Source organism: Ostreococcus tauri (genome assembly GCF_000214015.3).
Source record: "Ostreococcus tauri WGS project CAID00000000 data, contig chromosome 16, whole genome shotgun sequence".
NCBI classification, from domain to species: Eukaryota; Viridiplantae; Chlorophyta; class Mamiellophyceae; order Mamiellales; family Bathycoccaceae; genus Ostreococcus; species Ostreococcus tauri.
In genome coordinates, this window is record NC_014441.2 from 41,469 (window position 1) to 62,556 (window position 21,088).

The following is a 21,088-nucleotide window of genomic DNA, read 5'->3' on the forward strand; positions in this document are numbered from 1 at the left end:
GATACCGATCGATACCGATGGATACCGATGGACACCGATCGATACCGATGGATACCGATCGATACCGATCGATACCGATCGATACCGATCGATACCGATGGACACCGATCGATACCGATCGACCGACACATCGACCGACACATCGACCGACACATCGACCGACACATCGACCGTGACCGACACCGTGATCGACCGAGCGATCGACCGTGACCGACGCACCGACGCCGTGATCGACCGACGCACCGCCCCGTGGCGGTCCCGACGTGGCGATTCGGTCGATCGACGTGGGACCCGTGGCGTCGCCCGGACGCGTCGCGTCGCCCGTCGTGGCGCGCGTGGAGCGCGCGCGCGTGCGCACGCGATCGAATGGGCGCGACGTCCACGAATGGGCTCGATGTGCGCGCGCGCGCGAGGACATCCGCGAGCGAATGCGTCGCGGCGGAGGACTCGAGAGAGGCACCGTCGTGCGCGACGCGAGCGCACGCGTTAGAGATGGAGGAGAGTGGATCGATCCTGACCGCGTACGATAGTGGGAAAGCGCGCACGGACGCGAGCGAGACGACGCCGAAGACGCAGCGCGCGGCGAAGAGACGAGCCATCGAGGCGGCGTGCGCGGTGGACGTGGCCGAAGAGAAGAAGAGGAGAGAGAGAATGGGAACCATGCTCGATCCTGACTTTGATTTCTCATCGTTTCCGATCACGCTACCGGCTGAAGTACGAGGGGAGTCAGCCGACGGAAGTAGCGCGCGCGCCATGTTGCACTGTCGCGGTTGTCGACGAAATCTTCGTATAGACTTGCACTTCGATACGGACAAAAAGACGTGTAGACAGTGTTTGAGCCGACAACGGCTAAAGTGGAGAAAGACGACGCACAAATCGGCCAACGCGTGAGCTGAGAGACCGAGACGTCCACGGTTGCTGTGGATGCTGGCCGTTGCGGCGTGTACTTGCACACGTTCACGATACAGCTCGCACTCTTCATGGAAGGATTTGACAGCAACGTGCATTTATCATGGAAGTAATAGAAGCACTTAGTAAGTGGTGGTGGATATATGAAACGCATCCAATGTAGAAACGTAGCACGCTTTTAACTAGGTAGACAAACACGTTCATTTCATGTTCACGTACAGGCTTGACGGAACTGCGCATTTCTTTGCTGCGTCGAGTCTTTCGCCTAAAGTCACATCCGCGTTCGTCAGCGAGCGATCGGGCGATGTCTCATCGCGTCGAGAGTTGTTTCATCGCGTGGGGATTTCAAATAGTCCTAAAGAATTACGCGAGCGCGAGTCCCTCGTCGTTGGCGCGCTTGCCAGAAACCAAATCGTTGTAGAAACCATGCGTCTCTTCGATAACTTCCAGAGCGTACGCGCGGTCCATGCACTTGTCATCCAAGCCAAACTTATTTTGTGGTTTTCCATCCGGTGTCTTGTAATCGCGGAACCAAACGCGAATCTTCTCGAGCTCACCAGGGAAGTGCTTCTCCACGTCGGCGACGTCGTTGATCTCCGCCGCCTTTGGGTCGTGGACGCTGATGGCGATGACCTTCCAATCGAGCTCACCGTCGTCGATCATGGCGTACACACCGATAGGCTTCACGCTCGTCACCGATCCCATGGCCAACGCCGCGGAACCGATCTCCACGACGTCGACGGGATCGTTATCGCCCGACACCTTCATCTCCGGGTGCTCGTGCTTGGGATCCTCCCAAGTCTGCGGGAGCATGCCGTAGTTCCAGTTGATGTTGTACGGGTAATCGCGCAGCTTACCCTTCTTCGTGTCCTGCTTGATCGGCGTCAGCGTCTCGTCCGTGGCGACCTCCATCTTCGCCTTGGTCTCCTTTGGGATTTCGCACAAAAAGTTGTACGTCCCATCCGCGTTTCGCAGCGGGATCCCGTGCCAGGCGCTGATCTCCCGGTTCGCCGAATCCTTCACGAAGCATCGGAACTCCATGCTCGGGAAATCACCGCGCGCATCCATCCCGTACGCCGCGGACGCGACGCTCGTGCGCGCGATCGCTCGACGCTGGACCCCCCAGCCCGCGATCGATGCTCGTCGTCCATCGATCCGCGTCGACCACGGCACCGTCCTCGCGAGCGCGCGCGCGGCGACCGCGCGAACGACGACGGACATCTCGACCGTTCTCACCCGTCGATCACTCACGCGCGTCGCCCCTCGCTCGTCTCACGAGACGACGACGACGACGACGATGTCGACTCGGCGTGTTTCCTTTTCCTAAACCCTCAATCGCTCGGTCCCGACGTCCCGACCCGATGCTCGCGCGCCGTCCCCCGTCGCCCGTTCGCGCGATCGATCGACATCGCGCGTCGATCGATCGATCGCGATCAGTCGATCGATCGATCGATCGATCTCGATCGACCGATCGATCGATTCGGCGTCGATCGATCGATCGACCTCGCGCGCGGGCGCGGCGGGACGATTGTCGCGCGCGTCGTCGTCGTCGTCGTCGTCGTCGTCGACCGCGTCGTCCGTCGTCGGTCGCGTCGTCCGTCGTCGTCGACCGCGCACGCGAACGGGGACGAACGGCATCGCGCGTCGAGCACGCGGTGGTGATCGTCGTCGACGCGCGAGCGACGGGGCGGAGGAAAGGTCGGCGGACGATCGCGCGGTGGACGGCGTCGCGAGGCGCGCGTGCGAGACGATCGACGACGCGCGATGGAGGTCGATCGAGAACAGTATTACGATGACGGTGGTGGAAGCTCGAGACGACGGAACCGCGGTGAAAGAGGGGATCGACACCACCCGTACGGGGATGACGATCGACGGGGCGGAGATCGCGGCGGACGCGGCGGACGAGGGGGACGAGGACGCGATCGAGGCCCGCGAGACGACGGTGCGCTGAGCTTCCGGGATTTCTGCTATAAGTATCTCCGAGACGACACCACACCCGCGGAGGCGGAGCGAAGGTACGAGGAGTACCAAAAGGAAAACCAAGAGGCGTTCTACGAGAGGTACTGGCGGGACCATCGACACGACGAGCACGAACGGGCGAGAAATGATCCGAGACGACTCGTGGAGACGTTGGCGAGGAGAGACGACGTTTCCCGCGCGCACGCGCAAGAGTTCTTCACCGCTCGGGAGAGCGGGAGCCTGGACGTGTACGGCGCCGAAGAAGGCGGCCACGACGAGGGAGACGACGCCGACGTCAATATGAACGAAGGCGGCGACAACGCCGAGGGAGGGGAACAACACCACAAAAAACGATCCGTGGCACCGATCGAGGCCTGGCATCCCGTGCGTCTCGGCTTTGATTTCAAGCAAGCGGGCAAGCTCATCGCCGCTCTCGACGCGGAGAAGGGCATCGAAGGCAACCCTCTGTTGAACGCGGATGAGGGCGTCGGCATGGACACGGAGGCATCCGCTGAGGAGGACGCCGCCACGCTCGAGACGCTCGGGAACGAGGAGGGTACGGCGGAGAAGTTGGACGAGCGCCTGTGCTATCTGATTCGCGTGCACGGGATCGATTACTACAAGCGAGTCTCCGAGATGCACCCGGTGACGTTCCTGGAGAAGGTCACCATGACCACCACCTTCTCCAAGAGGGACCCGAAGCCCGCCGAGCCGGTCCGACCGGTCGCCGAAAACCCGTACGGGGTACGCTGGAGCGCCGCACTCGACGGTAACGTCAAGCGCCGCATTACCGAGGGTGATCCGCAGGTGAAGAAGCTCGGCACTGAGGAGATTGAGCGCAAGCTCGAGGAGTGGGTGCAATCGTGCGTCGTCAAGCACGACGAGCAGAGGTACGGGTGCGCGCTCAACTGCACCAAGCTCTTCGTCGCCCCCGAGTTCTTGGTGAAGCACGTGAAGACCAAGCACGCGAGCGCCTATGAGCAGCAGCGCGAGAGTTTGATCGACGAGCAGTTCCACAGAAACGTCCTGGAATACCTCAAGTATGAGGAGAACCGTAAGGCGAGCAAGAGAGGCCGGAGAAAGGGTGGCATGTTCGGTGGTATGATGATGATGCCCGGCGCGGACGGACAATTTATCCAGGTTCCCGTCGCCGCGCAGGGTGGCGCGCGAATGATCCAAGGGATGGCTCGATACACCGATTTGGACGCGAGCGTCCCCGAGCGCGTCGTCATCGATTACGGAGATATTTGATACACCGATTGTCATTCACACGAATAAAGTAGACCTAAGCGTCTCCCCCCCCACTCGCGCGCGATGCGCGTTGCCTCATTCCCTCACTTTACATTCACATTCCGCCATCTCGAGCGTAAGCACCTCCGCATCGCCTTCAACTCGCTCTCGCACGTCGGCGCCGGCGTCGCCTCCTTCCAATTCATCGCCCGTCTCGCGCACTTATCGAACGCCTCCGCGGCGCCGTGACACGGCTTCACCCTGGACGCACGACAAAAGTCGTGATCCCTCGATAGTCCCTCGCACATCCCTCGCGCGTTCACGCGCTCGCACTGCACCAACGCCGTGCGCTTGCTCTCGCACGCGCGCCTCGCGCGTTCGAGCTCGAGCTCGCGCTCGGCGCGCGCTTTCGAGCTCTCGAGGGGCCACATGGACGCCCACGACCGCGCGCGCGATGTCCGGTCCACGCCCGAGCCCGCACTTCGTCGCGTCCGAACGCGAGCGCGAGCACGAGGTCGGTCGAGGATGGATTCGGCGGTCGTGACGTCACGGTGTGACGCATCGCCGAGCTGCATGCGATCGAGCGCGCGCGCGCGAGCGATCGAGCGCGCGGGCGATGGACGACGACGATGCGATGGTCGATCGACGCGCGCTCGATCGCGCGTGACGCGCGCTGAACGAGAGAACGCACGCGATGGGAGCGAGGACGACGCCCCGGACGCGCGCGCGGCGTCGACGGAGAAGAAACCGCTCCCGGGATCGGGCGTGAATCTGTACGATCCGGTGGCGACGATGTCGAGAATGTTGACTCGACGGTTCGGAATCGTCGGTGGACTCGGACTCGTCGCCGCGCTGGGGGCGGTGGAGGGCGGGGAGATCATCAAGGCGTTGCTCGAGCGCGACGTCGAGGCGTCCGGAGAAACGTTCGACGTGGAATCGCGCGCGGGAGTGGTGGGGATCAGCGCGAGTGACTCGCGAATCGGTGGGGGGAAGAGTGCATCGAGAGGTGATTTCGTCGGGGTGAACTTGGTGTTCACCGACGCCGAGTCAGGGACGGAGTACTTGAACACGAAGAAGAGCGGGCGACCGGTGGCGTTCACCTTTGAAAAGGGCAAGCTCATTCCGCCGATTTGTCAAGCGGTCGAGGATGGGGTGCGAACGATGAAACGAGGAGGTGTGAGGCGAGTGTACGCCCCGAGCGAGGCTGCGTTCGGCGAGCGCGGAATCGTATTAGCAGACGGGACGAGAATCCCAGGAAATCGAGACTTGCTCATCGACGTCACGCTCGAGGAAGTTTCCCCTGGATATGTGTAATATGCATGAAACGCGCGTTTCGAAGGACTCAACTTATTCGGGAATGCCTCCGTCAATTACAAAGGGGTTCCAAAGAAGCGTATATTTCTAAAATGTACTGTGTGTTGCGCGCGCTTTACGCCCACGCTTCACCCTCCGCACCGTAAAAGGCTTGGATTTGGGCGAGCGCGGACTTCTCGACGATGACCTTGTCCGCGTTGAGGACGTCGTACACGTTCAAGTGCGTAACATCCGTTTGCACTACGCGCGCGATGTTGCGAGCGCTCTTCGCGACGGATTCGTTCGCATCCTTGGTGATGACGTACGCCTTCTCATCCGCACCGACGCCCCACGCCATCAACGACTTGTTGAACGCATTCGTACCCGGAGCGGAGACGTTGCCGGAGATATCATCGACAACAATCATGGCACTCGCCGCCGATTGCAACGCAGTCGCCATCGCCAGGCGGCGCTCCTTCTTGTTCATCTTAATCGACCAGTCACGCGGCTTCGGGCCGAACGACACGCCTCCGCCCGGCTTGAGCGGCGTGCGGTTAGAACCCGCGCGCGCGTTACCCGTACCCTTTTGCTTGAACGGCTTTCGGCCACCCCCACGAACTTCGCTCTTCGTCAGCGTGCTCGCCGTGCCCTGTGAGTCGTACGAAATAGTTCACTGTCAGTCTCCGTCCTCCACTCTTTTATCCCGAATAGGGTTTGTAAAACGTCACCCACGGTGCGCGTCGATGCCCGAGCGTGGGCGAATGCGTCCTCGAAGAGCAACGAAACTTTGAGACGATGCTCGCGATGAGGTGAACGAACGAAAAATGTATCGTTCCGCGCAATCATCTCGCGGCGTCGTCGAACGAGACATCCACCATCGACGCCGTCGAGTTCTCCCACGCCCCCTCTCAGGGTTTCTCGCCTCGCGCGCATTTTCTGTTCAACCGCGTCGCCTCGCGTCGTCGATCACCACGCACCCTTCGCGCGTTCTGTCTGACCATGACGACATATTTATGCACCAATCCCTTCGCGACCTCCGCGCGCGCGGTCTTGAGCTCGAGCGTCGCGCCGCCCGCTTGCTTGGCGCCATCGAAGGTGACGGCGTCGATCGCCGCCGCGCGCGTGGGCTGCGCCACCGCGCGTTGCGCGACGACGCGCTTCGACGGCGCCGCGAGCTTCGCGCCCGAAACCGATACGTTCGATCGCATGGTGAAGCCGTGCATCGCGTCCGTCACGCGCGAGACTGCGGACGTCGACGCCGTCCCTCGCCTCGGGCCTCGTCACCGACGCGCGCGAGGACGGATGGGACGTCGCACGCGCTCGCCGTCTTGGCTTCACATCGATGATTTTTGGCTTCGTATACGAAGAATGTCTTTCATGAGGGGAAAAAAGTAGGTCCGGGGGCAATCGTGTCGAGTCCTGACCCTCGATGAGTCCCTCGCACCGCTCGACGCGCGGTGTAACACCATCGCGCACGACCGCGCGCGCGCCAGTCGTTCGCGCGCGCGCGCGTTCGCGAACGAGCGAGTGATGTCCACGGAGCGCGCGCGCTTGCTCGTCACCGATGGCGCCGGCGTGCGTGAGGTCGACGTCGAGGGAGCGACGACGACGACGACGACGAGCGGGATGAGTGCGCACTCCTGGCAGAGACGACGACGAACGGCGCTGCTACTCGCGATCGCATCGCTCCTCGTGGGTGCGCTCGCGTGTGCCAGCGATGTCCTCGCGGCGTTCGGACTCGTGAGCACGCAGAGAGAGTTCGGACCAGGACTGAACAAGCTGGAATGGAATCCAAAGGATGGGTTCAAGTACAGTCCGAGGAAAACCATGTCGAACCGCTTCAGAGGGATCGCCACGGCGAGGCTGATCGAGCAGACTATTACGAGATATTATCCATCGAGAATTACGCCCAAGTCGAAGCCGTTTTCGGTCAACTTTTTGGTGGATGACTGTCCACACACGAAGTGCTCCAACAAGATGTTCAGGCGAAGTTGCCACGTCAACGCGTGGGAACCCATCTTCGCCTTTGGAAGTTCGCCCAAGGATCCGACTATTTTCCCGACAATGCACTCAGCGACGCTGTTGACGTTGAAAGATTGCTTCAATCCGTCTCAGACGCTCGGCAACACAAGCTTCGTTGTTACGGAAGACATGGAGCCGACGTGCCGCTTTTTGCAGTATCCGAAAACTGTGGACAACATGCCCAATTGCGACGCGACGGCGAAAGGGTCGGCGACGAGCGGTGCCTGTCGATACTATGGTTTGTTCAATTTGGACGCGATGCCAAATAAGGAGGACTATGAGTGGGATAATTTGATCACGAAGGGGATCTGGCGAGGAAGTGACTATCCCTACCTGACTGGATCGTGGTCGCACAGCAAACACGACGGTGCTGAGTTCGTTGCTCGCATCGCCGCCTCGCATCGGCGAGGTCCGGATCACGTGAATGCGACGATGGAAGCCATGCTCAAGTCGGGCGCCATGGGGCCGAGGATGCGCGCTGTGGTAATGAGCAGGCTGCACCCCGAAACGCTGGACGCAAAGTTTTTCAACTGGGGCCAGCACCATCGCGGCGGTCCCAGAGAGCTGGTTGATGTGAAACACATAGAACTTGATGGTTTCGCGAAGTACAAGTATCAGCTCGATCTAGGTGGAGGCGGAGGCACGACTTGGAGCGGCGTACTTCCCAAGCTCTCCATGCCCGGTGTGTTGTTCCATCACGAAACGCCAATGAAGGATTCGTATTTCGACCTGCTCAAGCCGTACGTGCACTACTTGCCCTTAGATGAGAACTTGAAGAACTACGATACACTCGTGACGTGGGTCGAGTCGCACCCAGAGGAGGCGAAGAAGATTGCTGAGACTTCATCGGAGTGGATTCGTGAGTTCCGCAAGCCGGCAAACTTGCTTAGGCACAACTACGAGGTACTGGCGAAACCGCTGGCGAAGGCGCTCGATCCGTCTGGGAAGTTGCAACCCGTGCCGTTCGAGAAGGCTCACCACGGCCTGAAGCTGTAAGTTGTAACAAAAAGGTTCGGCAATAGCGCTAGTCTCATTACATCATCGTCATGTTCGACTTGTACGCCTCCAGATACCGCATCGTCTTCCCGTACGCAGCTTTATCAATCTTGTACTGTTCGAGCACGAGGGAGACGCGTTCGGCGCCCGACTTTGTGCGGTAACTACGAACCTGATGGTACGCATCGCCGCGAAACGTGACCATCATATTTTCCTTCGGTCGAACCTTTTCATCCGGATCTTTACTGACGTCGGGGTGTCCCGTGCCGTACTCGTACACCTCCAGCTCCCCGCCCTCCATGTCGCTCGGCACCGAGTTGTACAAGACGGAGACTTGGTGCGCGGCGTACGTGTGCCTAGAATAAATACCGACGGTCGTATCGAGGTGAATCCCAACGCTCAGTTCGTCGGCGTTATACGCGTCGTAATCACCGAGTTGACAGAGCAAAATATTCATCACGAACGCGTTGGCGTCCGGCAGACGCAGACGATCGAAAATCGGCGTGAAGCACGCGTAGTCCGGGTTGGTGCGAAACTTTTCCACCCCCTCCAGGTTGAACTTCACGACAAATCCTCGCGTTTTTGAGAACCCAGCCGAGTTCAGCTCGCTCTTCACGCGCAGTTTCGGATGCTCGAGCGCGCACGCCTTGAGCGACGCGAATTCGTTAAACGACAGAAAGTCCTCCTGTCTGCTCACCAGCGGCATCTCCGCCTCCGTGGTCAAGTACGTCGTGTACGTCGCCCTCAGGTACCGCTGCACGAATCTCAGGGCGATGAACGTCAGTATCGCCAGCACGCCCGCCTGTTCGGTGGCGTTTCGCGCCCTCGCCGATGACGGTCCACCGCTCGCCTTCCCTCGTCCGTCCACCGTCGCGCTCGCCTCGCCCTCCGGCGCCTCGCGCGCGTTCGGTCGTCGATGGGTGAGATTCCCCTTCATCGCTCGCCCTCCACCGCGCGCGCGCGCGCGTTCGACGTCGCGCGCGCGCCCCGACGACGTCTCGACGACGCCCGGGACGGTCGAATATTCGCCTCGTCGAGGTCGACGCGATCGATCGATCGACGCCCTCGGTCGCGGGGTGGCGACGGGAACGAAACGCCATAATAAAGCACACACACACACACACACACGTCCCGTGGCGACGGGAACGACGCGCGTGATGTCGTGACGAATATTCGACGCCCTCGGTCGTACTCTATCGACGTGCACGCTATGTATCTATGAAGCACACACACACCCTCGTGTCCGCTATCGACGAAGACGAAATGACGACGAACGCCGTCGCCGCGACGCCACCCCGGGGCGCGCGCGCGGTGCGTTCGATGCGGGACGTGAACGCGGACGGATGCGCGGTCGATCGCGCGCTGGCGAGCGCGCGCGCGCGCATCGCGGCGTGCGAGCGGGCGCAGCGCGCGCTGGCGCAGGCGTGCGGAGACGCCGTGCGAGCGGTGCTCGAGGACGGGTCGGGGGGGGACGGGAACGTCGCGAGGGAGGGGGTGGAGACGGCGCGCGCGCGGGCGGAGGGGATCGTGAAGGAACGCGGCGTGGCGTTGATGCGTTTAGCGGATGAGCGGGTGCGGTTGGCGCAGTGCGCGTACGATTTGGTGGATGAACACATCACGCGCTTGGACAAAGATTTGGCGACGTTTGAAAAGGACGCGGCGACGCCGGTGGGTAGGGGACGAAACGACTATTTTACGAACGGTGAGGGATCGGGGGCGATGCGGCACGATGGGTTCGGCGATGGCTTCGCCAACGGCTCGTACGAGGACTCGCCGAGCGTGGCGAATCCGAACGAGCCAAAGTATTGCGTGTGCAGGCAGGTCTCGTACGGAGAGATGATCGGGTGCGACCGAGACGATTGCCCCATCGAGTGGTACCACGTCGGGTGCGTCGGTTTGACCACGATTCCCAAGGGTAAATGGGTGTGCGCGCAGTGTAAGCGACGAGGCGCCACGAATGAGTAGTTATGTAATATGTACGCAAATCCTGACTAGACGAAACCCGGGGCGACGCCTCAATGGACGACGCGACGACAGACTCGCTCACGACGCCTTTGAATCAGTCGAGCAGCGCGATGGCGTCCGCGCGCTACGCCTCCGCGCTCGCCGTCGCCTCCTCGATCGGTTTCATCGTCTTTGGCGTCACCGTTGCAAGTCAGTTCGTTCCAATCGATTCTCTCTACGCCTGGCACCCGACGCTCATGAGCGTCGCGATCGCGCTGTGTGGAACCTCCTCGGCGCTCGGCGTGTACGCGCGAACCATCCCGCCGAGCAGCGCTCGATTACGCGCATTTTGGACGCACATGGGCCTGAACGTGATCGGGGGATTATGTTGGTTATGTGGCGCGTACGCGATTTACGCAAACAAGCGAAAAAGCGGCAAGGCGCACTTCACGTCGAATCACGGCGTCGTCGGCGCTTTAGCGACTGCGGTAGTACTGTGCGCCGCGCTGCCGCTGGGTGACCTCTCGTTCGGTGCGCTCGGGATGTTGGCTCGTATCGACTCAATTTTGGGTACGAGATGGTCGAGGCACTTGGCGTCGGTCAAGCGGGCGCACCGCCTTTCGTCCCATCTCGCGATGTGCCTCGGTATCGTCGCCGCGAGCATGCGCACGGGACACATTTCTATAGGTTACGGCGAAGCCGGACGCGCCGTGGCCGATTTCGCGCTGTGGGGCGGGGCGCTCGCGCTCGGGATTTCAGCCGTGTCTACGCCCGAGTGGAATCGCATCAAGTGACGCGGAAGCGACCGAAGGACTAGAAATACTCACAATAAAAACAAGTAGTGGTAGCCTAAATCACCATGACGCATCAGATGGGTTTTCGAGCGACGATGACGTTAAATTTAATGGTTCCCGTCGCCAAGCCGGTTTGCATGAGCGGCATCACGAGCGCTCCGCGCAAGGTGGCGGCGCCAGATTTGATGAGACCGATTATCCCTCTCGGCGTCAGCGCGGTCTTGATGACCCCTTTCCAGAACGGCTTCACCTCCTCACTCCAATCAGCCGTGCGTATGTCCACCAGACCAGCGTCTTTCGCGAGCGACTCGTAATCCGCGACGGAGCACCACGCCGGGAGGTAGTACGCGTCGCAGATGCGATCGAGCAAGATCTTCTCCCCAGCCTCGAGCTCGGTCTCGCCGTCTTTCAACACGCGATGACACCAGGTAACGATCAAAATCGTCCCCCCGGGTTCGCACACCCGCGCGAGTTCGTCGACGAATTTCTTCTTGTCCGGCATGTGCTCGCCCGATTCCATGGACCACACGAAATCGAACGACGCGTCCTCGAACGGCGTATTCAGCGCGTCCGCGACGCGATAATTCGCTCGATCCTCCACGCCTTGCTCTATCGCCAGCGCGTTCGCCCGCGCCGCCTGCACCGGCGACAGCGTCACGCCCTCCGCCGCGCACCCGTCCCACTTTCGCACCATGTGTCTCGAGCTCCCGCCGATGCCGCACCCGACGTCCAACACCCGCCTCGCCCCCTCGACGCCCGCGAATTTCAAGCTCTCCTCGATCATGTCCACCTGCGCCTTGGCGTGATCGATCGGTTCGCCCGCGCGGTAGTATCCGTGATGCATGTGCGTCCCGTCGCCCCCGTCGCTTCCCCACACGCGTTCCCACAGCTCGCTCGATTCGTCGTAAAACTTGGCGATGCCCTCGTTTAGGGTGGACGTTCGCGTCACCAACGGCTCCACCGCGCGCTCGATCGCGATCGCGCGAAATACATCGTTCCCTTCGTCCGCGTCCGCGCGAGACGCGCGCGTCGCACCGCGTCGTCTCGTCCGCGCGCGAGCGCATCCGCATCCGCGCCTCGACGATGACGTCCCGGGCGTCTCGGGCGATGCGCGCGCGCGTGCGCTCGCGAACATCGCGCGCGGACCACACGTCGGGTGCGAATTAATTTTGTCCAAAACGTGCGACGCGCGCGAGGGCGATCGAGCGCGCGCGCGCGGTGATGGGGTCGCGAATGCGCGCGGGGCGATCGACCGCACTCGCGCGCGCGCGGTCGATCGCCCCGCGATGGCGCCCGGATCCGGGACCTCGGGCGTCTCCCCGAGTGATTTCTTGCGAGCGATCGAGGGGAAAACGGTGCTCGTGCGATTGAACTCGGGGGCGGACTACAGGGGTGCGTGCGCGCGACGCGAGGGCGAGGGCGGACCGACGATGGCGCCGAGATGCGATCGACTGACGAGAGACGCTCGCGACGCTCGATAGGGGTGCTGGCGTGCTTGGATGGGTACATGAACATAGCGATGGAACAGACGGAGGTACGCTCGGCGCGCGCGAGGGGGGTGGGGAGAGAGACGTGAGAGGATTCGACGACGCGCGCGAGACGCGTAGGGCGCGCGCGCGACGCGACGAGACTGACGATGGCGTGTACGCTCGATGCGCAGGAGTACGTGAACGGACAGTTGAAGAATAAATACGGTGACGCGTTCATTCGGGGGAACAACGGTGCGAATGGCGAGACGAAGAGAGAGACGCGAACGGAGACGCCGAGGCGCGCGACGAGACCGCCGACTGACGCGCGAACGACTTTCCATCGACGCAGTGCTCTACATCAGCGCCGTGAATAAGTAGAAGTGTAAACACGTCTGTACCGCCAACGCGTCGTCTCTCGATGATCGATCGATCGAACGACCGCGATCGCTCGTTCGCGCGCGTCTCGCTCGCTCTTCGACGCCTCCGTCGCGCCGCGGCAATCTCATCTTTCCCTCTTCACGCCACTTTGCGCCCGCTCGCGCGCGATGTCTCCGTCCGAGGAGGATGAATTATTGAACACCGTGTTGTTTCTCATCAATGGAAACTACTTGTGCGCGTTGTACGAGTTATACGTCGACGCTCGAAGGACGAATGCGCTCGAAAAGTCAGTCGCGGCAGAGAACACGTTAAAAAGTTTCTTCGCCGACAAAACGCGATTCCCTCCCGAGGTGTTCAAAGCGGTGAGCGATGCCTTTGACAGTGGGGTTTCTGCATCGAGAGTGATCGAAGCCGAGTCCAGGGCGGCGGTGGCGGAGTACGAGCTGCGATTGTTGAGGGAGGATTTGGACGCGCAGAGGCGGGACGGGACCGACGGCGGCGGCGACGGAAGTGGCTCGAACGGTCAGGGGCGTTCGACGGTGAAGGCGATGGAGGATGACGATGCTTTTAGTAATCGACCGGATACGGCGGTCGGGATGGACCGGGCGTCGACGGGATCGAGGGCTTCGGGGAGCGATATTGACGCGCGTTTGGACGCCGCGACGTACGAGTATCTGTCCAGACGCGGGTACAAGGCGACGGCGCTGTCGATGCGAGACGAATCCAGGACGGCGGCAACGCTGAATGAAAAAGATTTCATGTCGGACAAGGAGACGTGGGGCGAGTTCGGGGCGCTTCGGAGGATGTATGAGCGCGCGCGGATGACGGAGCAGACGGCGAGCGCGTTGGAGCAAGCGAACTCTCACTCGGAGGACGTCGAGAACGAGCTCATACGCGCGCGAGCGCGCCTGGAGGAGCTCGAGCATACGAGTACTTCAGCGATAGAATCCGAGGCGACGATGTCCGCGGCGCTAACGCGCGCTCAAGATGAGCTCAGCGCGTTACGAGGCTCGTCGACGGTTTGGGAAAAGAGAGCCGTCCACGCTGAGAGCGAGGTCAGTAGGCTTCTGTCCGAACTTAGAACCGAGAAGGGGGATTGGTCGAGCACGGAGAACGGCGCTCCAAGAACAACGATAGAAGAAAACGAGACGCTGGACGCGTGCGTATCGTTCATCGGCAAGATTGCGCCGAAAATCGCCCCAGCGGCTCGCATCGAGTTGTTGCCGATGATTTCGCGAGCGTGCGAGAGAGCCGCTGGAGACAAAGGTCGCGCATCGCGCGCGGCTCGCTTATTCTTCGATCTTTACGCTAGTCCGAGTGATTCGCAGCGAGACGCGATCGCGATCGCGATCGCGGGCGTGGGTGAACGCGTGGGCATGAAGGCGTTTGAAGCCATCTTCACTCAATCGTGCCTGGACGTTAAGGAGATGGCAACGCTGAGCGGCGAGGCCCGCGTGCTCGCGTTGGATGTCGTCGTAAAAATCGGCACCTCGTCGTGGTTCACTTCTACATCGTTGGTGACGGATTGGTTCAGGTTCGCGGCCGTGGATCCGAACGATGAGATGCGAACGGCGTGCGCGCGCGCCGCCGAACGCTTCGTGTTGGCGACGTCACCCGATGAGACGAGCATGGAGACGATCGACACATTATTCATCGCACTTGTGCGTGATGAATCCGACGACGTCTCAGAGGTCGCGCGCTTGACGCTCGCGCCGGCTGTTGCGCGCTGTTACCTGCGATCAAATCCGCAGCATTTCATGCAGCTGGCTCGAAAGGTACTAGAACAGGCTCGCGACGCCTTGCGCAGTGGATGGACGGGCGAGGGTCATGACCGCGTCTTTTCGGGATGGCTATCGCCGGAGGATGGTGATAGGCACCGTTGGTGCGCTACGAGCATGATGAAGACGTTCGAGTCGTTTTGTCCATCGATAAGTGACGCGCTTGGCGCGTCGAAACCGTCGTCCGTCGAGGACGACGTGAGCGTCGCTCTTAGCAAAGACATACCTGACTCGTGGACGTTGGCCAAGTGGTGCGTCAACGATGCGTCGGACATGATCACAGAAGTAATTAGCTCCACCGCTCGCGACGTCGTGGGTCAGGAGTCCGTGAGAGAGTGCATCTGCACCGCCGTCGCGGCTTGGTGCGGCGTGCTCGGTCCCGCGGCGACTCGACGGACGTTTCTTGGCAAGCTGAACGACGCGTGCGGCGTCAGTCACGACCAGCGGAGCGCCGTTCTCCCGATCTTACTCGCTGGCGTGGTTCCGTACACGCCCAGCGGCGACACCGTGCTCGGAGATTATCTCAAGAGATTGATTCGTCAAACAGAATCCGCGGCGGCGGACGAAATCATCGACGCCACTCGGCTTCTCGCTGCGTTTGAACGTCACACATCGAGCCTGATCGGGGCGCTCAAGGAGTGCTCGTATCCGATCGCGGATAACACACCCAATGTGCGAGTGATCACCGCGCGACTTGTCGCCGCGACGTCCGAAATCTTACACCTTGAGCAAGTTCTCGCGGATGTGTATCCAATGCTCAACGCGCTGCGGAGCGATCCGGACGAGGGCGTTCGAGCCGAGGCCGCGCTCGCGCTCGCCGCCGTCGCGTGCGCGCACTACGAGACGTTCGAACCGACGATGCAAACGATGCGTCAGCTCGAGGCTCTGGTTTCAGATCCGTCCGCGAACGTCCGCGTGGCGTGCGTCCAGGCGCTCGCGCGCGGCGCCGAGGTGCCCGGAACGAGCTTCTCCGCGTCAGCCGCGGGGGCGATATCTGCCATCTCGAACCTTCCGGCGGTCGAGCCCGCGCTCGCGCTCGCCCTTTTCGACGCCGCTCGACTTATGCTCGGCACCGACGGCGATCTGTTCCCTCACCTCGCGCCCGCTCTGGAGTCTCTGCTCAACGCCGAGGCGCTCGATCAGGCTCGCCGCGCGCAGGCGGAGACCATGCTTCGCGACGGCGGTTGGTCCGCCGCCTCGACTTCGATCGCTTCTTCGAACGCAAACGTCGCGAACGTACGCGCGCAGAAACCAACCGGTGTCGTCTCCGGTACGTTCGGTCGCTTAAAGAGTCGTCTCTCTCGGAACCCATCCGCCGCGCGGTGAGTCTCGCGCGTTCGACGGAGGCCAATCGCGCGTCGCAAACCCTTTGAAATTCCAATTGCGGTGAAAATCAAAACCACCCCGCGCTCGCGTCCGCACGTCCCGACGCGCGCGTCCCGCTCGGTGCGCACGCGAGAGTGAACACCGACGGTGTCTTCCGCCGAGCGCGTCGACGTCGAGCGCGCGGCGATCGTTTCGTAGACGCGAGAACGCACTCATGCTCGCGAGACTGTCGGCGCGATCGACCAAACGCGCGATCGCGTCCTCGGCGTCCTCGGCGTTGACGTGTGAGCGAGTGGCGGTGCAGGGCATCACGACGAACGCGCGCGCTCGATCGCACGCGAGAGACATCGCGAGCGAAGGAGCGCGAGGGAAGGAGCGAAGCGTCCGGGGCGACGCTAGGGCGGGGCGCGACGCGCGCGTCGGAAGCGCGAAGCGGACGTTCGCTTCGAGCGCCGAGGACGAGGCGAAGAACGCGAAAGATGACGACGTCGTGGTGGATCTCGATGCGAAGATTAAACCTCAGGCGAGCGCCAAGGTGTCGGCGATCGCGGATCAAGTGTGCGAGCTCACTCTGTTGGAGGTGAACGAGCTGTGCGACGTCTTGGCGGAGAGACTCGGTTTGGGTGACATGAGTGGGATGATGTTCGGCGGTGGGATGATGCCGATGGGTGGTGGTGGTGGTGCCGTCGGTGGTGGCGGCGGCGGCGGCGCGGCGGCGGCGGCACCGGTCGAGGAGAAGACGTCGTTTGCGCTCAAGCTCGAATCGTTTGACGCGGCGCAAAAGATCAAGGTGATCAAGGAAGTTCGCGGTATCACCGAACTCGGGCTCAAGGAGGCGAAGGAACTCGTGGAAGGTGTGCCAGCCGTGTTGAAGAAGGATCTGAAGAAGGAGGAGGCCGAGGAGTTGATCGCCAAGCTCACCGCGGTGGGCGCCAAGTGCGTCTTAGAGTGAGCGATCGATTCGCGAGCGTTTGGTTGGTTTAATTATCGCGACCCCGATTTAATAGATTTCACCGATACGTATCACAACAACATCTCGCAGACGGCACGCGTCAACGATTTAACGACTCATTTCACGATTATTCGCATCATTCGAGCGCGCGATCGGCGCGCGCGCGCGCGTCGCCTCTCGGCGATCGGCGCGCGCGCGTCCGAGCGAACCGAGCACCGACGAGAACTCTCAACTCTCCGACGCATCGCTCTCGGGCGACCACTCCGGTTGAGAAATCGAATCCTCGCACGCGCCAGCGTCCAAGGGCGAGTTCTCCTCGCTCACCATCGCGTCCTCATCCATCTCGTCGCCGTCGCCGTCGTCCTCGACCGCGCGCGCGCGCGCGTCGCTCTCGGACGCCGTGGTCGTGATCTTCTCCACCGTCGCCGTCGTCGCCGCCACCGCGTCGTCGCGCGCGCGTGCAGATTCCTCCTCGAGTGCAATTTCACCTCGCGTCGCCGTCGCCGCCGTCGCCGCCGTCGCCGCCGCGTCCACCGCGTCGCGCCCATTCATCGCCGCCGTCGCGGTGCCGCGTTTGTCAATCATCCCTCGCGCCACCCCCGCTCTCATCGCCCGCATCGCCCGCGCCCGCGTCGCCGCCTCACGTCGTCGCGTCGTCGTCATCGTCCACGTCGTCCGCGTCGCCGTCGCTCGCCCGTCGCGTCGCGCGCGCGTCGCCGTCTCCCGCCATCGCGCGGACGCCACGCCACCGCGCGCGCCGAGCCACAAGCACGTCGCGTCCCACACCCGCCATCGCCGTGGCGGTCACGCGGACGCGACGTGTGCGTCGTACACGTGAGACGCGTCGGCGGGCACACGGGTCTGTACAAACGTCGGATCCGCGCGACGTCCAAGCGTCGCGACGAACGAGCCACGGCGCGAACGCGCGCATTGTGTACGTTTCGCCAGCGCGCCGTCGTGCGCGCGCGCCGTCGTCGCGCGCGACGCGTGTCGGTCGACGCGTGGGCGACCAGTCTCCGATCGCGATTTTCACCCCCGTCGCACCGGTACCTCTCGTGAAAAACATAAAAAGTGCTCACGGGTCACGAATCAGAACGGGACTCCCAGCGCACGTCCTCCCCGCCTCGTCGGCGCGGTATCCGCGCACGCGCGTCGCGTGTTGCGAAAACGTGCCGAAATGTGTACGCGGTACGGCCAACGGGGAGATAGATTGTGAAACGATAATTTCACTTTGATTTTCGTTTCGGTCATTCTGTCCGGATAGGCTTTCGCCTCGCGAAATCGGGAAAAGTGAAATTTGAAGTGAAATTTTGAGCGAAATTCTATCTCCCCCGTGGTGCAATTTCGTTTTTTTTACGTGACGCCACCAAAATGTCGTCATCACCGGCTCTCTCCCCCTCGGCCTAAAACACCCATGGGAGTACCCCTCTCATACTGTTTACCCATACATGACGTGACCGATTATGACTCAACAAGAGGTGTACACAACGACGACGGCGATGAGTCAACATCCCACGACGGCGATGATGAGGCAACAGACGGCGATGAGTCATCATCCCACGACGGCGATGATGAGTCAACATCCATCCACGCGACGACGGTGAAACCAGCGCGTGGGCGTTCGGCGCGCGCGTCGACGTCACACGACGGCGCGATGCGTTCGGTGTCGACGCGATCGACCGCGCGCGTGCGCGCGAGGTCGACGCGAACGACGTCGAGGCGCGCGCGATGCGTCGAGGCGCGAGCGGGTGCGGGGTCGCGTGACGTCGACGCGGGACGCGCGCGCGTGGGGCGAGGGCGATGTGCGCGGCATCGGGCGCGGCGATCGGGCGACGGGCGACGGGACGCCACGGGATCGCTCGCGCGTGTGGACGATCGGGAACGTCGGGGTGGTGTCAGCGTTGGCGCGCGCGTGGGGACGAGGGCGAGATGCTCGGAGGGGGGTCTCGCGACGGCGCGCGCGGACGGGACGAAGGGGCGGAGGCGCGTCGCGACGAGGGACGAGGGGGGTGGAGCGACCCGCGCTGCGCGGAGACTGACCGCGCGCGCGTTCGAACGAGTGCACAGAGGCGAGCTCGAAGAATCTCGAGGTGATGCGAAAGTTCTCTGAGCAATACGCGCGTGGGAGTGGGACGTATTTTTGCATGGATAAGAGCGTGACCGCCGTCGTGATTCAAGGCTTGGCGGAACACAAGGATACGCTCGGCTCGCCGCTGTGCCCGTGCAGGCACTACGACGATAAAGAGGCTGAAGTCGCGCAAGGGTTCTGGAACTGCCCGTGCGTGCCGATGCGCGAGCGTAAGGAATGTCACTGCATGCTTTTCTTGACGGACGACAACGACTTCGCGGGCGACGAGCAAACCATCACGATGGACGAGCTGATCGAACTCACGGAAGACATGTGAGGTTCGTATTCATTGATTTCTCTAGATTATCCTTCATCGTGTAAAACGAACATACTTTTTCGCCGCCAAACACACGATGTTACGCGGATGAAGCGCGCGTCGCGAATGTCTCTTCTAGTGAAGGCGTGAGATTACATCAGAAGTACCTAGAAGCACTTTCTGTGCACGATGGACGGGCCAGCTTCGTTGTACTCACTCTTCGCGATCCACATTTGTTGGAACGTGGACAGGGAAGCGAGGATGGAGCCACCGATCCACACGGAGTACTTGCGCTCGTGCGGCGCGACAACCTTGATCTTCATAGACGACGGCGCGAGAGCGGTGAGCTCCTTGGAGATGCGGTCGGCGATACCCGGGAACATGGTGGTACCGCCGGACAAGACGATGTTGGCGTACAGATCGCGTCTGATGTCGACATCGCATCGCATGATGGAGTTGTACGTCGTCTCGTGGATGCCCGGGTTTTCCATGCCGATGAGGCTCGGTTGGAAGAGCACCTCGGGACAGCGGAAACGCTCGCTGCCGATGGTGATCATTTGTCCATCCGGAAGCTCGTAAGACTTTTCGATGGATGACGAGCTTTGGCTCGTGGCCATTTCCTCCTCGAAATCAAGCGCGACGTACGCGAGCTTCTCCTTGATATCGCGAACGATTTCGCGTTCCGCCGACGTCGTGAACGAGTGTCCGCGCTCGGTCAAGATCTTCACCATGTAATCCGTCAAGTCGCGACCGGCGAGGTCGAGACGAAGGATCGCGTGCGGAAGCGCGTAACCTTCGTAAATGGGCACGGTGTGCGAGACGCCGTCGCCGCAATCGAGTACGATACCGGTCGTACGGCCCGAGGCGTAGAGCGACAAGACGGCTTGGATGGACACGTACATCGCCGGAACGTTGAACGTCTCAAACATGATTTGGCACATCTTCTCGCGGTTAGCCTTTGGATTCATCGGCGCCTCGGTCAAGAGGACCGGGTGCTCGGCCGGGTCGACGCGAAGTTCGTTGTAAAACGTGTGGTGCCAGATCTTCTCCATGTCGTCCCAGTTGGTGACGATGCCGTGCTCGAGCGGGTACTTGAGCGTGAGGATCCCGCGCTTGCTCTGCGCCTCATCGCCGACGTAGCAATCCTTCTGACCCATGCCCACCATCACACCGTGGTGTCGCGGTCGCCCGACGATGGACGGAAACACCGCCTTCGGGGCGTCGTCGCCCGCGAAGCCGGCTTTGACCATCCCGGAGCCGTTATCGCACACGAGCGCGGAGACTTCACCTTCGTCCGCCATGATCTCACTCACTTTCTCTGCGACACGCGCGCGCGATGCAACACTCGTCAGTCTTCACCGTCCACGTCCGCCCACCGCGATCGTCCACGCCGATCATCCGCGCGCGCGCGTCTCGCCGCTCGATCGCGCCGCCGCGCGCGCCGCGCGAGATCTCCCCCGCGCGCGCCCCCCCGCTCGCCCCCACCCCCCACCGTCACCACCGATCGTCCACGCGCGCGTCTTTACACCCTTCCCGTCCCGACCACCCATTCGAGACGCCGCGCCCACGACGCGCGAGACGACGATGCGATCGCGCGCGCGCGCCATCGTCATTCATCCCCATCCATCGTCGCGGTCCCGTCGCGGTGTCGTCG

The 21,088-nt window shown here is 62.0% G+C and overlaps 17 protein-coding genes across 17 annotated transcripts; 10 read left to right on the forward strand and 7 right to left on the reverse strand.

The window, feature by feature from the left end:
* Positions 1-366: 366 nt before the first annotated feature.
* OT_ostta16g00280 (unnamed product) lies at positions 367-891 on the forward strand (the record flags this gene model as incomplete). Its single annotated transcript, XM_003083424.2, has 1 exon — positions 367-891. One exon carries the CDS (start codon positions 367-369, stop codon positions 889-891), a length of 525 nt encoding a protein of 174 aa, XP_003083472.2.
* Positions 892-1,272: 381 nt separating this feature from the next.
* OT_ostta16g00290 (Inorganic pyrophosphatase) lies at positions 1,273-2,130 on the reverse strand (the record flags this gene model as incomplete). The annotated part of the gene is made up of 1 exon (XM_003083425.1): positions 1,273-2,130. One exon carries the CDS (start codon positions 2,128-2,130, stop codon positions 1,273-1,275), a length of 858 nt encoding a protein of 285 aa, XP_003083473.1.
* A 543-nt stretch (positions 2,131-2,673) lies between these two features.
* On the forward strand, positions 2,674-4,119 carry OT_ostta16g00300 (Zinc finger, C2H2; the record flags this gene model as incomplete). Its single annotated transcript, XM_003083426.1, has 1 exon — positions 2,674-4,119. One exon carries the CDS (start codon positions 2,674-2,676, stop codon positions 4,117-4,119), a length of 1,446 nt encoding a protein of 481 aa, XP_003083474.1.
* Positions 4,120-4,202: 83 nt separating this feature from the next.
* OT_ostta16g00310 (unnamed product) lies at positions 4,203-4,529 on the reverse strand (the record flags this gene model as incomplete). The annotated part of the gene is made up of 1 exon (XM_003083427.1): positions 4,203-4,529. The coding sequence occupies one exon, from the start codon at positions 4,527-4,529 to the stop codon at positions 4,203-4,205; it is 327 nt and encodes a 108-aa protein (XP_003083475.1).
* Positions 4,530-4,623: 94 nt separating this feature from the next.
* OT_ostta16g00320 (Peptidyl-prolyl cis-trans isomerase,FKBP-type,domain) lies at positions 4,624-5,412 on the forward strand (the record flags this gene model as incomplete). The annotated part of the gene is made up of 1 exon (XM_022985083.1): positions 4,624-5,412. One exon carries the CDS (start codon positions 4,624-4,626, stop codon positions 5,410-5,412), a length of 789 nt encoding a protein of 262 aa, XP_022840284.1.
* A 115-nt stretch (positions 5,413-5,527) lies between these two features.
* OT_ostta16g00330 (Ribosomal protein L4/L1e) lies at positions 5,528-6,614 on the reverse strand (the record flags this gene model as incomplete). The annotated part of the gene is made up of 2 exons (XM_022985088.1): positions 5,528-6,040; positions 6,369-6,614. 2 exons carry the CDS (start codon positions 6,612-6,614, stop codon positions 5,528-5,530), a joined length of 759 nt encoding a protein of 252 aa, XP_022840285.1.
* Positions 6,615-6,921: 307 nt separating this feature from the next.
* OT_ostta16g00340 (Lipopolysaccharide-modifying protein) lies at positions 6,922-8,409 on the forward strand (the record flags this gene model as incomplete). Its single annotated transcript, XM_003083430.2, has 1 exon — positions 6,922-8,409. One exon carries the CDS (start codon positions 6,922-6,924, stop codon positions 8,407-8,409), a length of 1,488 nt encoding a protein of 495 aa, XP_003083478.2.
* Positions 8,410-8,446: 37 nt separating this feature from the next.
* OT_ostta16g00350 (Oxoglutarate/iron-dependent dioxygenase) lies at positions 8,447-9,346 on the reverse strand (the record flags this gene model as incomplete). The annotated part of the gene is made up of 1 exon (XM_003083431.2): positions 8,447-9,346. The coding sequence occupies one exon, from the start codon at positions 9,344-9,346 to the stop codon at positions 8,447-8,449; it is 900 nt and encodes a 299-aa protein (XP_003083479.2).
* Positions 9,347-9,672: 326 nt separating this feature from the next.
* On the forward strand, positions 9,673-10,374 carry OT_ostta16g00360 (Zinc finger, PHD-finger; the record flags this gene model as incomplete). The annotated part of the gene is made up of 1 exon (XM_003083432.2): positions 9,673-10,374. One exon carries the CDS (start codon positions 9,673-9,675, stop codon positions 10,372-10,374), a length of 702 nt encoding a protein of 233 aa, XP_003083480.2.
* A 110-nt stretch (positions 10,375-10,484) lies between these two features.
* OT_ostta16g00370 (Cytochrome b561/ferric reductase transmembrane) lies at positions 10,485-11,147 on the forward strand (the record flags this gene model as incomplete). Its single annotated transcript, XM_003083433.1, has 1 exon — positions 10,485-11,147. The coding sequence occupies one exon, from the start codon at positions 10,485-10,487 to the stop codon at positions 11,145-11,147; it is 663 nt and encodes a 220-aa protein (XP_003083481.1).
* A 73-nt stretch (positions 11,148-11,220) lies between these two features.
* OT_ostta16g00380 (Methyltransferase type 11) lies at positions 11,221-12,282 on the reverse strand (the record flags this gene model as incomplete). Its single annotated transcript, XM_022985108.1, has 1 exon — positions 11,221-12,282. The coding sequence occupies one exon, from the start codon at positions 12,280-12,282 to the stop codon at positions 11,221-11,223; it is 1,062 nt and encodes a 353-aa protein (XP_022840286.1).
* Positions 12,283-12,433: 151 nt separating this feature from the next.
* On the forward strand, positions 12,434-12,994 carry OT_ostta16g00390 (Ribonucleoprotein LSM domain,eukaryotic/archaea-type; the record flags this gene model as incomplete). The annotated part of the gene is made up of 4 exons (XM_022985112.1): positions 12,434-12,539; positions 12,629-12,681; positions 12,808-12,868; positions 12,966-12,994. The coding sequence occupies 4 exons, from the start codon at positions 12,434-12,436 to the stop codon at positions 12,992-12,994; spliced, it is 249 nt and encodes an 82-aa protein (XP_022840287.1).
* A 167-nt stretch (positions 12,995-13,161) lies between these two features.
* OT_ostta16g00400 (Armadillo-type fold) lies at positions 13,162-16,098 on the forward strand (the record flags this gene model as incomplete). The annotated part of the gene is made up of 1 exon (XM_003083437.2): positions 13,162-16,098. One exon carries the CDS (start codon positions 13,162-13,164, stop codon positions 16,096-16,098), a length of 2,937 nt encoding a protein of 978 aa, XP_003083485.2.
* Positions 16,099-16,312: 214 nt separating this feature from the next.
* On the forward strand, positions 16,313-17,050 carry OT_ostta16g00405 (Ribosomal protein L7/L12, C-terminal; the record flags this gene model as incomplete). The annotated part of the gene is made up of 1 exon (XM_022985122.1): positions 16,313-17,050. One exon carries the CDS (start codon positions 16,313-16,315, stop codon positions 17,048-17,050), a length of 738 nt encoding a protein of 245 aa, XP_022840288.1.
* Positions 17,051-17,278: 228 nt separating this feature from the next.
* On the reverse strand, positions 17,279-17,713 carry OT_ostta16g00410 (unnamed product; the record flags this gene model as incomplete). The annotated part of the gene is made up of 1 exon (XM_022985125.1): positions 17,279-17,713. One exon carries the CDS (start codon positions 17,711-17,713, stop codon positions 17,279-17,281), a length of 435 nt encoding a protein of 144 aa, XP_022840289.1.
* Positions 17,714-18,704: 991 nt separating this feature from the next.
* OT_ostta16g00420 (Ferredoxin thioredoxin reductase beta subunit,domain) lies at positions 18,705-19,455 on the forward strand (the record flags this gene model as incomplete). Its single annotated transcript, XM_022985130.1, has 2 exons — positions 18,705-18,798; positions 19,118-19,455. 2 exons carry the CDS (start codon positions 18,705-18,707, stop codon positions 19,453-19,455), a joined length of 432 nt encoding a protein of 143 aa, XP_022840290.1.
* A 146-nt stretch (positions 19,456-19,601) lies between these two features.
* OT_ostta16g00430 (Actin/actin-like conserved site) lies at positions 19,602-20,735 on the reverse strand (the record flags this gene model as incomplete). Its single annotated transcript, XM_003083439.2, has 1 exon — positions 19,602-20,735. One exon carries the CDS (start codon positions 20,733-20,735, stop codon positions 19,602-19,604), a length of 1,134 nt encoding a protein of 377 aa, XP_003083487.2.
* Between the last annotated feature and the right edge of the window lie 353 nt (positions 20,736-21,088).